Below are 18193 nucleotides of genomic sequence, written 5' to 3'. Positions count from 1 at the left end.
AGTTAAAAAAAACTTTATTATATATTCAACTGAAGGTGTTTGTGCACAAACATATTCATACCCTTATACGTTCAGGAATAACCTACAAAGTGGCTGAAGTCAACAGCAATTTCTCCTTCTTTGGCATGATTTAATATTATCAGTTGAACCTTTGCCAACTAAGAGCACATCTGTATATGATGATCAGTTTTTGCCTTACTTGTGTATATACAGGTATAAATTCATTCCATTAATTTTCTGAATTTTTCTTCACACACAAACACACACAGGTCTTGTATGTAAGATTAAAATCTTCCACGGGAAAAGACCCGAATACAACAAGATCAGCATACCTACACCCATGAAAATCTACAAAAGCTGACATATATATATATATATATATATATATATATATATATATATATATATATATATATATATATATATATATATATATATAATTCTTCCTTTGATTTAATAAATGATTTTTAATTCAATTTTCATATAAAATGCTTTAGAGATGAAATTAAGGAGATTTTGTTTTGTTATAAAGCAGTGATATTTAAGAAAACTTTATGTCAAGTCATTCTATTATTATTATTTAAATGCAATTAACAATGCTGTGTCATTAAATCTATGCTTTGGATTTCAATATAAGCCTACCATTTGCCACTTACTTTCATTTATTATAGAATTCAAGTTCCTGCTCAAGTTTCCAGGATCAAAAACTTGCCAGCATGTTTGAGCTTACAGCAGAATATCGGCAGCAGCATTTCATCACAGGGTTACTTTTCACAGAGTTGTCCGCTACCTTGGATGCAGAAGGGGAAGGGTAGGTCTCATTCTCTCCCCCCCCCCCCGAGGTTTGCATGTGTAAGCAATACTCGTGAATTATGGGTACGGAATTGGGTTTCAGTCACGTATTCTTGAAATACTTTAACCACTCAGTTCTTCTTTTCATATAGCTAGGATCAGGCAGCTTGATCTATTGGTTAAGACACCAAGCTAGAGACCAGGAGACTGTGAGTTCTAGTCCCATCTTAGCCATCATGAAAGTCTCCAAGGCGAACTTGGCCAGTCACTGTCTGTCAGTCCAACCATCTCATAGGGTTGTTGTTGTGGGATAAATAGGAAGAAGAAGGAGTATTATGTATGTTCACCACCTTGAGTTGCTTATGAAGTAATAAAGGTGGGATATAAATTTAATAAATAAATAAAATAAATAAAAATCAGTGTCAAGGGCAGTTAACCCTGAATTGTTGCAAAACAGTTTAGGTCCCGCAGTAGTATTAGAGTTTAAATAAACAGAAAGTGAATTGACTGCTGTGTTGACAAGATCAAAACCCATAGGCAGGTTTGTAGAAAAGTTTACAGCTTCATCTATCTAGGGATTTAGGATTAAGCCAAGCCATAATACTATGAAATGATTAAATGATAGAAAATATGTAAATTGAGAATCATTTAATGGATAGACCAAAGTTGGGTATGTTCATACAATGTTCAGTCAGGTTTTTCCATAAGTTTGGTTCATGCAGTACAGGTAGTCCTTAACTTATGACCACAATTGAGCCCTAATTTTCCATTGATAAGTAAGACAGTTAAATCAGTTTTGCCCCTTACTTGCCACAATTGTTAAGTGAATTACCGCAGCTGTTAAAATAGTAACACAGTTATTAAAGGAATCTGACTTCCCAATTGAGTTTGCTTGTCAGAAGATCTCAAAAGATGATCACATGAACCCGTCATAAATATATGCAGTTGCCAAGAATCCAAATTTTGATCATGTGACCATTGGGAGGATGCAATTGTCATAAGTGTGAAAAATTGCTGTAAGTCAGTTTTTTCAGTGCCATTGTAACTTCAGTCACTACAGAAATGGTTATAAGTCAAGGACTATCTGTACTCTAAATATCAAAGCAAATTAATAAGCATTTTACTTTAACATATTGTATGAATTCAGCCACTTCTAACATTTGGACTAATGTTATAGCCTAATCCCAATATACCAAAAGGATAAACAACTGGGTCTATATTATTTTACTAGGCCAGGATGCTCCCATATGCATAATGTAACTTGCAAATATTTTGTTACTCCTCAAGCAGTGTGAGAATAGTATTTTTAATTTTAAAAAAGCATGTGCAATTTATGGCTTAAATTCTTTTCCTAAAGGGGACATATTTGATTTGTCTCTCAAATATTCCCATATGCATTATGTTTATCCTGTTATTTCTTGGACTATTCTATGATTAACTGATTAAAAAGGGTCCTTGTCTTTTTTTGTCTTGGCAGAATAAGCAAGGTGCAGAGGAAAGCTGTCAGCGCTGTCCACAGCTTGATGAGTTCACATGACTTGGATAAATCCTGTTTGAAGCCAGAAATGAAAGTGAAAATTGCTGCACTTTATCTGCCTCTGGTTGGCATAATTCTGGATGCCCTTCCTCAATTACATGATTTTACAGGCAAGAGATGATGATGTTGATGATGATATACTTAATGTCTTCTAGATGGTATATAAAAAGTTGACTGTTTTCCCCTACTATCTGGTAGATATGAGTTGTTCTGACCTCTGTGGAATTCAGTATGCTCACAAAATAGAGCAGAAATTTAGGAATTTGTCATTACAGTGTAAGGTAATGAATTTCCACCACAAAATATATTTGCCTAAATACAGGTATTTAGGTATGATAGGTAAGTATATTTACCTAAGGGATAATGGAAAATGTGAGGACAGAATTTATTAGCTGTCTTTATGCAAAATGCTGCCATGAGGTGTGACTTGCAAATCAACATTCACAAATATCTTAAGCCCAAACAAGCAAACTTTATGAGGGCATAGCATTTTTCTCTGAAGCAAGCGACAGTGTTTCCTTAGGTGCAAAGCTCATGCAGGAGATAAGAAAAGTTATCTGATTTCCGCTCGTTGCAGGAAAACGGAAGAAAAGAAAAAAATGGCAATTTCAGCTTTTGCATACATACACGCCCCATTCTGCATTTAAAACTAAATGAACATCCTCCTAGTATTTTGAAATGAAAATGTTCCTAGTACTTAAAATTCCTCTTGCCTCAGCTGAACCAGCTCAGCATATTCCCAGCTCCCTGGACAGATTTTTTTTCTGAGTTTTGTAATTCATTCTCTGTCCCTTGGAGTCCTGTAGATGGCACTCCATCCCCAACGCTTCTTACATTGCTTAGGACTGTCAAAAGATGGGCTAATTCTTTCCTTAAATAATGAAAATTCTCAGCATCTGTACCAATCTGGTGGTAGAACTGGAAGTACTGACATTAGTATGAAATTTTAAAAGGTTTCACAAACTTAATGGGACATGTTCAGTGTTGCTTATGTGTACTTTTGCCCTTATTGGATTTGCTAGGTTCCTCAAACAACATAACTTCCTGTGAATAAGCTAAAACATAGTTTAACCTAGCATGTTATACAGACCTTCTCATCTGGTTAATTGATCATTACTTAAGCCCAGAAAGTTTAGTTTAGTGAACCATGGTTCAATTAACAATGGGTAACAATGTCATGAACCAATATCTTTTCATCAACATTATTGGACTTGTGAATGGTGTGTAGCGGCTAAACAAACATGAAAAACAGCTCCACAAAGAATTGTTTAATCTAAGTGACCATAGCAAAGTGAGAGAGAGATATTAGGATGACACAGTACTTTGGATCTGATTTTTACAAAACACTTAGTATGTTCAAATGTGCAAATCACCTGCCTGCCATTTTCCAATGCTGATGTGTCTTTTCAAAATCCTTATAAAACTGCACAGGAGCCCACAATTTTTACTCACAGATCATCTTCTAAGGATCTGGTTTTAATAACTTTTAATAAGAAGGGGGGGGAACCCCTTGTTATCTGTGAGGCAAGAGAATTTCCATTTCTTTCCTAGCTTACTGGCCATGCACCAGACAATATAATCTGTGTTCAGTTTTCAACTTTCTTCCTGTGTAATTGTGATAAAGATGTGATTCAATCAGTTACATATTTTCAAGAACCAGTAATTTTAACACTTTTGAGTGGTAATGGTGTTTGCACCAACAATTTGTATAAATGCAGCAAATATCTCTCTGTTTTTGTTTTCTCAACTTTTTCTTGGGTAATGACTTTTTTAGTGTTGTATACTGCTGTCTAAATAGCTTTCTTAATGCCTAGAGGCTTTTGAGAGCGCATTTGTTGTGTTTTCTCCCATCTGTTGTTTCGGTGTCAGGCAGGATTGAATGGAGAAATTTATGCCATGGCTGTTCCTGCTCTGAGCTCATATAATGCAGGACAAGCAAAGGGAACACCATAAAATATTGGGAAAAGAGCAAACGGAGGGGGCAGGTTTAATCAATTATAGTCAGAGAGAAAAGAAGAGCTGAAAAGAAAAACGAGAAGGAAGCAGATAGACAAGACTGAAAACAAAGGTCACATAATAAGCTATAAAGTATGACTTGGTTTTAAAACACTTGTGAACATTACTAGAGATATATTATCTGTTGTACAATTTGCCAAGTAAAGAAATTAATTAATTCTAGAGTGAAAACAAATCTATCTTTTTGTTATCTAGCTCTGAGAACTAGGTAATTTTAGATGTCATAAGCTGTTGTTGTTAGTTGAGAAGTCATGTCCTACCCATCGCGATCCCATGGACAATGCTCCTCCAGGCCTTCCTGTCCTCTACCATCCTCTGGAGTCCATTTAAGATCACACCTATTGCTTCAGTGACTCCATCCTCATTCTCTGTCGTCTCTTTCTTCTTTTGCCCTCAATCTTTCTCAGCATTAGGCTTTTCTCCTGTGAATCCTTCCTTCTCACTAGGTGGCCAAAGTATTTGAGTTTCATCTTCAGGATCTGGCCTTCTAAAGAGTAGTCACAAGCGGTAGTTTTATACTAAATATTCTGTTTTGTTGTTCAAATACAGAAAACCAGTCTGACAGATTGGTTAAAATGCTATAGTAGAAATCAGGACTCTGAGTTGCAATCTTCCATTAGGCATGTAAGTTGCTTAAGTCACCCTCTTTCAACCCAGCAAACCTCACGGGGCTATTGTGGAGAAAATAGGAAGAGGAAGACTTAGGTAGCTACCTTGAATTGTAAAAATAAAGGCCGGAGGCATATCGGATGCATTCATACATAGGATCATAATGTAACGGCACACAAAACTCTTTTAAATAGCGGGAATATTAATACCCTGTTTTCCTGAAAATAAGTCCTCCCCAGATAATAAGCCCAATCGGGCTTTTGAGCGCATGCGCTAAAATAAGCCCTCCCTGAAAATATTGCAACACAGCAGCAGCCATTAGGTGAGCACACTCGTCGCACCTCAAAAATAATAAGCCCTCCATGAAAATAAGGCCAAGTGCTTATTTCGGGGGTCAAAAAAAAATTAGAGCCTGTCTTATTTTCGGGAAAACATGGTAGACAAAGTCTAGTTCACCCTAATCAAAGGACTGGACAAATTTCAAAAATCCACAAGAAATGTATAATATAAGATACATTGTTTTCAGGGCTGGACTTTTTCACATGGAAAGTAGGCTTTATGCTAGAATTCACAGGCTGCCATCCCACTCCAGCTGATATGCAATAGCCTTGTTGTTCCTTAAATTTCTGCACTGCCCATCTCATTTAATATTGTTCAGGATGCAGATTATTCAGAAATGTAGAAGTATTTTCAAATATGTCATTGTTGCTTGGAACTTTAACCTGGCATTTCTGTGCTTTTCAGCCTGGTTATATTTTAATATTCTGTTGCTCTTGCTTCCATGGGGTTAGCACTTGTGTCAGAAAAACAGACAGATTGGAAGAAGCAGGTCTGCAGCTGATTGATTTGGAGTGCTGCAACTCAGTTTTGCAGATTCAGAAGTTTTTAGCTACATATTTATACTATGTTTACTATGACCATTGACCAGAATATCAAAATCCACAGCAGATAGAACAAAATAAATGCATTTCAGTGGTTACAAGATACACTCTTGATACATCTTCCTCTGAGAATGAACTATTCAAAAGGTCTTTGACTGGAGAAATATGGAAGATGCTTTGGACCATGCCAAAAACCCTTTTCAGAGAACCTGCTCTTTCCAATTTAGTTCCAGATGTTCACAATGGGAAAGGCCGTGCTGCATGGCCAGATGAAGAACAAGAATCAGCAAACCAGATTAGCCACAATGTTGCTCTGGCTATTGCTGGGAATCAGTTTAATTTACGGTCTTCTGGCTCCTCTACGCTTGCAATGGTAAGGCTTTTTAGAGAAATTTACAGGAGTCCCTTCCCGAATAATGTTCCTATGATTTTATCTTGTAATGTTATTTACTATTATTAGCCCTGCTATCAAAACTTCTCTCATTCTCTGATTTGCACTAGATTGGTAGTTACATATGTTCTAGGTATACTTTATTTTTTCCAAGTGGGAAAACTTCTTTCTCTACCTAAAATGAGGGTGGGCAGCAGAATGCTTCTAGACCAGTGGTTCCCAACGTGGGGCCCACGCCCCACAGAGGGGCAATTTGATTTTTAATGGGGCAATTTGAACCTTGTTTAAACCAAGTTAATGGCCTTTTAGGCTTCCTCTGCATGTGTAGAGCTCACTTTTTGAGTAAAGTTAGAATTATATGTCACAGGTGGGGCATCAGGATTTTTGCTTAGGTGGAGCATGGCCAAAAAAAGGTTGGGAACCATTGCTCTAGACGTTTTGAACTACAGCTGCAGTTATCCCTCCCAGTGTTAACTGTGGCCAAGGATTATGGATGTTGTGATTCAAACTATCTTGAAGACCCTATCATATCTCCTGGACTAAGGGGATTAACTGCACGTGATTAAGCAAATGAACTTAATCCGTTGTGTAAAGCAGCAGTGTAAACTAATCTGGTAGCGGGATGTTTGAAGTAGAGCTGCTTTCAATTGACAAATGACATCAGCCCTATAGAAAACCTATCTGAAAGGGTTTCTTATTGAGTTCCATTTAAGAAGGTGTATCTTCATCTCAGGGGTCTAGGATATTTATCCAAATCTTTTTCCTTATCCGTTTATCATAACCTCATGTTGGAAAGTTTTCATTTCCTACATGAATTCAGAAGTCACTCCATTGAGACGTTTAGTGACGGCCATTTGAAGTTTTACTTCAGTCAAATAAAGAGATGGCTTCTGCTGAGTAAAAAACTATGGATGGAGGATCCTTGCTCACCATCTGAAATAAAGATATTCTTTGCTCAATAATAATAGGAATACCAATAATACTTAGACTTATATGCCACTTCACAGTGCTTTATAGCCCTCTTTAAGTGATTTAGCTTAGTCAGCATATTGCCCCCAACAATCTGGGTCCTCATTTTATCTCATTTTACTGGAAGGATGGAAGGCTGAGTCAACCTTCAGCTGATGAGAATCAAACTGCTAAACTGCAGGCAGCCGGCAGTCAGCAGAAATAGCCTGCAGTACTGCATTCTAACCACTGCACTACCACTGAAAATGAGCTAGGATTGTAAAAATATTGGGATTAGCAACAGGGAGGTCCAGGTTCCAGTCAGTTTCAACCATGGAAGCTGAAAGGCACAGATTTTGGACATTATGTAATCAAATACACTCTTTCGCAGCCTAATTTATAGAATGATTGTTGTAGGGAAAAATTGGAAGAGGAAGTGCTCTGTATGCTGTCTTGAGCTGGAAGAAAGTCAGGATATAAATATAACTAGTAAAAATATTTTTAAAAAACCTAATAAAAATGGCTCTTGGCTATTAATTAGAAAAAACATTCTAAGATGACAGTAAGAAGCTCTCACAATTTGAAGATGTGATATTGCAATGTTTTGTTCCTGCGGTAAAATTTGCTATATTGGAAGGCTTCTGATACATTTTCTTTTTTCTACTTTACCATCTTTTCATGTCATCTCTTTCTAGTCCTACAAATCATACAACACATTAAGTCCTGAGACAACCCGTCATCTTTTGATCTGCTTCCTGTGGATCATGAAAAATGCCGATCAGAACCTTATTCAGAAATGGATTGCAGATCTTTCCTTTCAACAGCTGAACCGGATCTTAGACCTTCTTTTCATCTGTGTCTCAGGCTTTGAATACAAGGTAGAAGAAATTACCATATTTTTCAGAATATAAGACGCACACCCCCCCAAAAAAAGAGGTGAAAATCTGGGTGCTCTTATACACTGAATACAGCATTTTTGGCCTCCCAAAAACCCCACCCTGGCATCCCGTTTTTCATAGAAATGGATGCCCAGAGGGTTTGGGAGACCTGCAAAGTGCTCCTGGGGACTGGACAAGGCAAAAATGAGCAGAAAAAGGCCCATCTTTCACAAATTTGGGTATATTTTGGCCCTCCTAAGCCCCCAGGAGCACTCTTCAGGCCTTCCAAACTCTCTGCACGCCCCATTTTTTTTCAAAAAACAGACCATTTTTTGTTCGATTTTGCCCTCCCCAGCCCCCGAGAGCACTCTACAGGCCTCCCAAACCGTTGCGTTTTTGCCCTCCCTGGTCCCCAGGAACACTTTGCAAGCCTCTCAAACTCTCTGCATGCCCCGTTTTTCACAAAAAAACGGGGCGTGCAGCAGGTTTGGGAGGCCTGCAGAGTGCTCCTAGAGACCGGGGAGGACAAAAACTTTTTTTAAAATTTACCTTTTCGAGATTTTGGTGCGTCTTATACTCCGGTGCATCTTATAATCCAAAAAATACAGTATGTCCAAATCAAAAGGTTACTGCACTGCAAAAGATTATTTCTCAGATGGATGTTTACCGGCATCCTTGGGCAAAATTCCGAGTTGGGCTCTTAAAAGGCTTCAGTAACGTGGCTGTTGTTATTATTATGTCCTGATGTTTGCTTGTCTAGAGATGTAAATTTATTCATCTGTTTGGACAGGGCAAGCAAAGCTCAGACAAAGTCAGCACTCAGGCCCTCAAGAAATCACGAGATGCCAAAGCTCGTCTGGAAGAGGCATTGCTGAGGGGAGAGGGGGCCAGAGGTGAAATGGTGAAGCGGAGCAAGCTCCTTGCTGGTATGTATTTCTTTGCTGTTGTTTTTTGACTGTTTGTTTTTCTCATTGTAAGTGCAAAGAAATGGTGTCTGCACCTCCCACTGTTTTCGGTAAGGAACAAAAATAAAGCCTCAAAGCAAAACAGCATTTGTGCTTGATGTTACTTGGCAGAGATGCAACTGAATTTGAGACGAGCTGTTATTGTTGGATATTACTATCAAAATCAAAACCAGGACTCTTGTTGGCAGCTGCTATTTACCAGATATCCATTAATTGATTACCCTGTATTTATTACATTGTGAATGCAGGTAGTCTGTGACTTATGACCACAATTGAGCACAGAACTTCTGTTGCTTAGTGAGACAGTTGTTAAGTGAGTTTTGCTTCATTTTGGGACTTTTCTTGTTAAGTGAATCACTGCAGTTGCTAAGTTAATAATATGGTTGTTAAGTGAACCTGACTTCCCCTTTGACTGGGCTTGTTAGAAGGTCACAAAAGGTAATCACCTGACCCTGGGATAGTGCAACTGTCATACACATGAGCCAGTTTCCAAGTATCTGAATTGTGACCGTGTGATTATGGGGATGCTGCAAAGGTCATTGGTGTGAAAAACAGTCATAAGTCATTTTTGTTGCCATTGTAACTTCGAACTGTCTTTAGATGAATGGTTGTAAGTTGAGGACTACCTGTAACTAAAGGTGGCACTCCTGCATATTACGCTGCCTCTTCCTACTTTCCCTACAGAAACAGCAAGCCTGTGAGACTGCCCAAAGTCACCCAGCTTGCTTTTATGCTTACAGCAAGACTACGGTGTATATGTTTATTATACATACAGTATAAGGATAACATTTTATGGGATCAGGATTGTTTTTCCAGTTGGGTGACACAATATGAACCTAATTTAATTGTAGGTTGAAACAGGTAAAGTATCAGTGATCTGAACATGGTGAATTGGTTCAGTAGAATGTGGTTCTTAAAAATTGTTATAGTGCAAATTAAAAAGAGCTGTGTGGCCTTTCTCCCCTCTTCTTTCTTCTCCCTTAAGAACAGTCAGAGATAGAATACAAACAAGAGTTGTATTCTGGGTCATCCAACCTGGTCAAAACAAAATCTTTACAGAAAACAAGAATTTCAAGCACAGAGTGAAGGGGATGCAAGCCAGACATATATGAATAGATGAGGGAATGGAGATAAATGGGGTTAATAACACAGTAATTTTGTACAATTTCTCCAACTTCCCATTTTTAAATTGAACACCAAAATATTTTCTCTGCAAGGAATCTGTGGCAGTTCGAAAGCATTCCAGATCACTGTGATTTGGCTAAGTTCAAGTGTGTCGCCAATTTGTATTTTAGTAGTGGTTGCAAACATTTACTTGCTACATGGCTCAGCCATGGTCATTGTTTGAATTTGCAGAAATTGTTGCCTGCTGAGGCCTTCCCGTTGCTGAGCCTCATATCTTTCAATGGAAAAGATGACCAAATGCCTTTTAATTCCCTTCAAAGGAGTTGGTGCAATGTGTACATCACATGAAGTTAAGGATGTAGATGGTGGAGATGTGATGTGTCAAAGTAATCCTTTTTCTTTTGTGATGAGGGTATTTTTAAAACTGTTGGACCTTCAACAGTTTAGAGGAAAGGAAAGTTTTTGCAGACTATTAGCATTCCTAGGTTGTTGGATTTAAAAACGATTGTGGATGGTTTTCATGCTGCTTTTGAGAAATTGGGAAGAGGAATGGTAACATTGTAGAAGTTCATGAACCCTGGAGGGAAAATGCTGAATTTGTATTACTAATCTAGGATTGTCCAGGCATTTTATTTCTTTCTAAGATCAAAAAGCATTACTCACTAATCTTAATAAGGTATAAATGGTAGTAAATGCTAGATCAGTTGAAATGATTGATGTTTGTGCCTCTTATCCACCTTCTTTAAATCTACAAATGAACTCAGTCATTATTCAGTTTGTTCTTGACCTTCAGTTGTATAATGTAATGTTTTTAAGGAGCTAGTTCTGAATGGCTACTTAGTACAAAATACACGATGGACTCAAGCTAGCTGCTGGATTGATAGTTGTTGTCATTGTCCAAAAGAGGCTGCAGCTTGTTTTCATCTGGTAACTTGCAGGTTCGATCTGGCAGAAATAATATTCAGAGTCATAGCTACTCACAAAGGATTTGTGAGGGTTATGTGTGTCTATTGCAACCTTTCTACTTGTTTGAAGAAAAGCAGCAGCAGAGGTTGTTTCCACCTATTTTTTCATTAAGAGGATGGACCATGAATGACTCTTGCACCTCGCTCACAGCTGGATTCTGAATGTCATTCCTTTCTTCACATCTTGTCTTTTGTTTGCTTTATAATTGTCTTGAATCTGTGATCAGTGCTTTCTTTGTCTTGGGAACACATTGTTCCCATCTGTCACATTTTAATAATTTCATATCAAACCTACTCACTGCCTCTGCGGGCAAAAAGATACATTTCTCCTGGCTGCAATCATGGTGGATGTAGCCTCTTGCAGAAGCTCCTATTGCCTGAGAAATGTTGATATCAAAGTTTCGGTGTGATTTGTGAATGTTGCCCTTTGCAGGGAATGATAGATTCCCAGGGTCGAATGAGAACTTACGATGGAGAAAAGAGCAGACACAGTGGCGGCAACCAAGCGAAATGCAAGATAAGTGAGTAATTTAATGAATGTATATCACCTTTACCAGAAATGCTTCTTTCAAGGGCCATCTAGGTTCACTCCCTGTTCCAAGGCAGGAAATTCTATCTTCAAAGCATCCTGAACAGATACATGTGTAGCTTTCTGTAAAACTCCATAGAGAGAATTTTCTGAAATCCCTTTGTTCTCCTGTCACCAGCAGGAAAAGCTCTCTGTATTTAAGGAGGGTAGTTCTAAACACACCAGAATTCCTTTGGGTGATACACTAAATAAAATGGGAATTACTAGAGAATCCTGTTCAAATAAATACACACATTTTTGTTTGTTTCTCTTGGAGTTTGCAAGAGCCAAGAACAAATAGAATAGAAAACATGGCACGGTCTCTCTCCATTTTCAGTTTCACGTGGATTTGGAGCTGCCAACAAAGACTAACTATATTATGGAGTTTTTCTCCCAAGCTCTTACAGCTGAGGAAAAGGAAGGCATTTCTCCTCCCAGTTTAGAATCTTTAGTATAAAACAATAAACCAAGTAAAATAGTCATTGAAGCCACATTATTTTCTTTATTTTAACAGTGACGGCTTGCAGAATGCACTGTGATACGTCTGTCCTAATAAGGACTATCTTATTATAAAAGGAGTGAAAGTCAAAATGTATTTGACTTCAGATTAATTTGAATTATCTTACTGTATATAGCAAGTTATGAAGCTCAGTGGTTCATTGCACAGATAAAGTAATTTAAACCATTCCTTGGAACTATAACATTAGTGACTTGGTGTTTTGTAAAAATCATTTTGGGCTGGGTTTTCATTTTAGGTCGCAATTGTGCTTGCCAGGCATATGCATTTGTAGCAATAAACATTATAGCTAAGGAGAAACCCACACTCTCATTCATATGCATTGGAAGCCAAAAACTGACAAACAAATAGGAGCTCTGCAGTATATTCTCACTTAGTCTGTGTCCACACAGTTCCATAAATACGTATTAGCATCATATATGTATTATTATTTTTATTATAAATATTTACAGCCAATTCTTTGTGTATAATATCTTGCATTAAGTTACTAGACTAAATTGCTTACTTGTTTCATTGCTGGAACTTTAAAAAAATATTTTTTATTTTTACTAATTTTGTAAAAAGCATTTCTGTATGTCAGTTTACATTTAGAACATGATAAAGATATGTTAACTCTGATTTGTAGTCTTTGGGTTGCAAGATTACGTGCTCTTCATCAAAGTTTGAAATACTAATTTCAAAGTGGCTTCCATTCCTTTTATAAATTTTACTACTACTCCCTGTCTGTAAAACTGGGGTTGTAATCTAGTGAAAAATGAAAAAAAAAACCTCATTGTTTTAGTCATTTGGTCCATGCAGGTGAAAGTTACTTTCTATGTGATTGCTATACATTTATTTTATTTGTCTATTTATTACATTTCTATGCCATCTATCTCCCCTATAAGATGATTCTGGGTGGATGAGTCATATTACATCTTAAAAGGGGACCTTTTTAAAAACGATCTCTAAACAAAGAGATAAAACTTGTATTTTTATAGGTATTTAATCACAAACAGAAATGTAATAATAGTTGGATTATAACTCTCAGTGTGGCAAGTGCCACTTTCAGATGATAGTTTAAAATGGTAAGTTTTTAATGAGATATTTGAGGCAGAACAGTGAAAGACATATTAGTGGCACTCTGGCCATTTTGACTAAAAAAATCCTTTTAAAAAACGTGACAGACGTTCAGATGTGGCATCAAAGCATAGTTTATGGTGATTTACAAACAGTAGTTTAAATTTCTAAGCTGATATGCTAACAATGATTTAGGGAGTCAGTCTTGTCAAACTTAAAACTGTGATGTTCATCGAAGTTATTTCTCTAATGTGCATTCATTGGTTTGTGAATGTTTAATAACATTTGTTGTTCTTACAGAACAAAAACTGAGATTGATCAAGAATCTCTGATTAGTGGAAACTTGGCTACAGAAGCTAATCTGATCATCTTAGATATGCAAGAGAATATCATCCAGGTGAGACACTTAAAAAAGGCTGACAGATAATACTTACAGCTAAAGAAATGAAGAACAATTTAGTTAGTCTTTTTGTCATTGGATTGAACAACAGCACTTTAAAACACATTTTACAGAAACAGCCTCAACAACCAATGTTATTCTAGAAATGCTAGGGAACAAAGCTAAATTGTTTTACAGTTCCCACCCATTGTGGTGTAGAGAATGAGTTCTAATATTTTGAGATGTTGTGATAATACTTCAAGCACATTAGAATAAATCAACTTTAGTGCACTTTGGTAAAAGGCTGGGTTTTTATTTTATTATTGAAATCTAGGTGGTATTTGTCCAATAAGACTTTGAAGTGTGAAAAGAAGAGGCACAACTGCATTATGCACCAATTGCTTAAACAGCCTATTCTTAAACTTTTGTTCTAGTTTTGTGTGGAGCCCAACAATATATATTATAATTATTAGAAACTTCACAAAACTACTGGCATTGCTGTAGGGAATTGTCTTAATTAAAAACAGGTAGAAATGTAAATTGTTTATAGAATCTCATATTTTGTTCTCAGCAGCATAAATAGCATCAAAGAGAAAAGAGAATGAGAACATATTGAGGCATAAACTGTGTTTACTAGATGTCTTACATACCTTTTTCCATTTAAAATTATTTTCACTGTCCCTCATCTAAAAGATTTCAGGTGAGATCATAGCATAAAACAAATACAGAAATAAAATAAACTTCAAAACAGAAAAAAAGTGTCATTAACAGTTCTGCCTTATTCCTAAATGAATAAACGTAACCCCAAAGTATGTAGGATTGCAAGTCATGCCACAATAAACAACATTGGATCAATTTTGTATGCCATAAATCCCCTAAGAAGTCTCCCTTTCCTTTCAACAGGCAACATTAGCTATGGATTGCAAGGTGAACATATTTGGAGGTGTGTTGAAGGTCTTCATAAATTCTCTGAGCTATGATCAGAGCACAACCTATTTGACCCATTGCTTTGCAACCCTCCGAGCATTAATTGTCAAGGTAAGCGTTGGCTTTATTTTGTCTTCACATTCTTCTCACTCTGTTTGGAAGCTCAGCTCCATTCCCACATAATGTTACATTGTCATTGGAATGAAAGAGCCCTCAGCTTGGCTTTTTTCAGAGAATAGGTCACACACATCATGAATAGTTAAGTGGAATTGATGAGCTCCAATTTCCAAGGTATGGAAGAAACATCAAGTAGAAAAAAATATATTTGTTTTATAGCAAGAGCCTTTAAACTTATATACCGCTTCAGGGTGCTTTACAGCCCTCTCTAAGCAGTTTACAGAGCTAGCATATTGCCCGCAACAATCTGGGTCCTCATTTTACTGACCTCAGAAGAATGGAAGGCTGGGTCAACCTTGAGCTGATGAGAATCGAACTCCAGGAGTGAGCAGTGAATTAGCCTGCAGTACTGCATTCAATCTACTGTGCCACCACGGCTCGTACAGAAGAAAATTGTAGACTCGAATTAGAGAAGAAAAGGATCTGTCAACTTTAAGACCGAAAATAAATCAGTGAAAAAAAATAGGTGCATTGGAGAGTTCAAACTGGTGAAACCAAGCATGAGACCCTTATCTGCTGTAGTACCCACCCTCTGGAATATCATCTCCCTTGAGATTAGCCATCTAACCTTGGGCCCTGGGAGTATGGGTAAGCCCAATTCATTCTTGATCTCATTGTGAGATATTGTGAACATTCCTGGCAGCTACTCTGTACTGTTGTTTTTAAATTTTTGATTATTTTATCTTGTTTTTATTTTATTTTTAGCTGCCTAGAGTTATATATATGCAATGGGTATTGTATTTGATAGGTATTCAATAAATAAACAAGCAATTGGAAAAAAATTGGGACAATGCTTTCTAAAGTGGCTTCATGTAAATCTCTACAGGTTTCTAACTATAGTTTAGCTGAGGTGTATAAGAGACGTATCATTTATTGTTCACATTCTTACAGTAACATTTTTACTCTGCTGTTCAGTGCATAAATATTGCCAATTCTATTATATGTACTTAGTGGGGAAAGTGCCTACCTACAAGAATATGATCTAAAAGATATTGTATGCCACAGAAAAGATGGGGGATATGGAAATAAGAGCAGAAATGTAGATCACGTAATGCTTTTTAAATGCTAAGTCTTAATTAATGAACAATCAGACATTTTTCAAGGAGAGGGGGAAAAAACTGATCTCTCATTGATTGCTCCTCTCCTTTTCACATTTCCCTCTGCTGCAACTCAAAGAAATACTGCTTCAGATGGATTTTAATTGCATAAGAAAGTTATAAAGGTCAAGAACAGTGGTGGGTTTCCATCTTTTTTAATACTGGTTCACTCATGCACACACATGTGCAATGGGTGGGTGGGCAGAGCCTCCCACTGCCGCCATTACTGGCAGAAACCCACCTCTGATCAAGAAGCAAAAAAGAAATCCCAAAGTGATATAGAAAAGTCCAATCAAAGTTGTCATGGGAATGGAGCCAGTTTACACTTGGAGGTTTTCAGTTTAAGGAAATGCATGTATATGATATATTTCTCTCTGTCATAGCCCAAGGATCCAGAATCAATCATTGAAGCTGAGTGTTGGGAGATCCAGGGTAAACATCCATAAGCACCCCTTCATACTGCATTTAGTTTAAACAGTGGACTTTGTCATTGCAAGAAATGATGATGGCCACCAGCTTACATGGCTTTCAAAGAGATGGAGGCAAATGTATACACCAAGTTTATTAGTCAGGGATGCCTACATGCTATCTCCAGGACTAAAAACAGCATGTCTCAATATATTAGCAACTGAAGAACAGGAAACAATAGAAGGACTGTGATTCTCCTGCTCTATGCTTATCCATTAAGGATAACAGAATGGCAGACTAGATTGGTATCTGCTGAATCATGGAATTATAAAAATGGAAGCAACCAGAAGGATTATGTAACACAGTCCACTGCAACGGGCAGGATAACCAGTTAAACTGCCCATAAGAGGGGTCTTCTATATGCTTTATTAAAACTTCCATAGGCAGACTGCTCCTTATTCTGTAGATCTTATTGTATCTTACTGTATTTATATTTGTCTTGTGACATACCATATAAAGTAGCTTGCAATAGCCTTATTATAAAAGAACTTAATGAGTCTTTATGAAATGTCATTTTAAAATCATTTTCCAAATTTTAATAACTTCCTGAAGGCATCAGAACTACAGGTAGTCCTCAATGTATGGCCACAACTGAGACCAACATTTCTGTTGCTAAGCAAAATATTCGTTAAGTGAGTTTTGCTCACATTTTGTGACCTTTCTTGCCACATTTGTTAAGTACGTCACTGCAGTTAAGTTAGTAAAACGGCTTTCCCATTGACTTTGCATGTCAGAAGGTCACAAAAAGTGACCCCAAGACACCGCAATTGTCAGAAATATGAGCCAGTTGCCAAGCGTCTGAATTTTGATTGTATGTCCATGGGGAAGCTGCAATGATTGTAAGTATGAAAAATGGTAATGTTGCTTTTTTCAGTGCCATTGTAACTTTGAATGGTCACTAAATGAACCGTTGTAAGTCAAGGACTACCTGTATAATGGAAATCTGTCTTCCTTATAAAATATTTTGATTGGGTATTTTATTTTTACTATTGCTGTACATCCTTTCCTGGTGACCACAGCTTCCCTGTGGCCTACAGCTCTGCAGTCATAAAAGTGGAGGATTTTAAAGGAGATGTAATGGTTCTTTTTATAATTACCTGTCATTAATTGGTCCAATCGAAGAGCCCAATATTGTTTAGTTTGACAGTCTTTTCTCTTGCAGTTTGGAGAGTGGCTCTTTGAAGAAGAAGTGGAGCAATGTGCTGATCTCTGCCAGAAGGTCCTGCAGCACTGCAGTAGCAGTATTGACATTACTCGCGTTCAAGCTTGCGCCACGCTTTACTTCTTGATGAGATACAGCTTCAGCTCCATCAGTGTAAGAATAGAGATGGTGTTCTTTTTTCTAGTCATGGTCTAAAGCACAGTTTGTGTTTCCACTTCCCTCACTTTTTACAGAATAATTAACATCTAATTCTCCTTCTTTTGTTCTTTTTTTATGGCCATTCGCCAAATGTTATTCGCTGTTTGCAAAGGGATTCATTTTCTGTATTCCATGCAATGCTTTGGGGGATTTGGGGAAATTGATACTGCGTAGGATGAAGATCATATTTTTAATAATTATGTTTTTAATCAGTGTTGTAATTCTGAAATTCAGAATTTAGAATGATGGCATATTTAAAATAATCTTGTAAACCATCATGGATTACTTAATTTCAAATCTATAACTGGAATAGAAAGAAACAAATAACAGCATAAATTGGATTTGTGAAGATCATACATTTCAATGTTCAATTGTATCTCAACCTCATTACAGGAATTCATCTTGGACTTAGAAAAACTTAAGGAAATACCATTATGCAAAATAAACAAACATAACTTCCATAAAGATTGATTATGTTGTTGCTTTCAATAGGACTGTCTCAGAAATAAGGACTTTGTTCCATTCACTCAAGAGGAA

At 37.0% G+C, this 18193-nt stretch overlaps 1 protein-coding gene across 5 annotated transcripts in view; it reads left to right on the top strand.

Annotated features, from left to right (window-relative positions):
• The window catches only part of DOCK8 (dedicator of cytokinesis 8), a 98225-nt gene that overhangs the window by 65946 nt on the left and 14086 nt on the right, over positions 1 to 18193 (top strand). For all 5 annotated transcript variants that reach the window (XM_032212915.1, XM_032212914.1, XM_032212913.1 and 2 more), the window contains 9 exons: positions 672 to 811; positions 2270 to 2439; positions 6063 to 6208; positions 7870 to 8052; positions 8843 to 8978; positions 11541 to 11628; positions 13549 to 13645; positions 14531 to 14665; positions 17459 to 17611. In XM_032212915.1, coding sequence (XP_032068806.1) covers positions 672 to 811; positions 2270 to 2439; positions 6063 to 6208; positions 7870 to 8052; positions 8843 to 8978; positions 11541 to 11628; positions 13549 to 13645; positions 14531 to 14665; positions 17459 to 17611 — 1248 coding nt within the window. The remainder of the gene's footprint in view (positions 1 to 671; positions 812 to 2269; positions 2440 to 6062; positions 6209 to 7869; positions 8053 to 8842; positions 8979 to 11540; positions 11629 to 13548; positions 13646 to 14530; positions 14666 to 17458; positions 17612 to 18193) is intronic.

Source organism: Thamnophis elegans, chromosome 3 (genome assembly GCF_009769535.1).
Source record: "Thamnophis elegans isolate rThaEle1 chromosome 3, rThaEle1.pri, whole genome shotgun sequence".
NCBI classification, from domain to species: Eukaryota; Metazoa; Chordata; class Lepidosauria; order Squamata; family Colubridae; genus Thamnophis; species Thamnophis elegans.
This window is presented reverse-complemented; position numbering and strand designations above follow the sequence as displayed.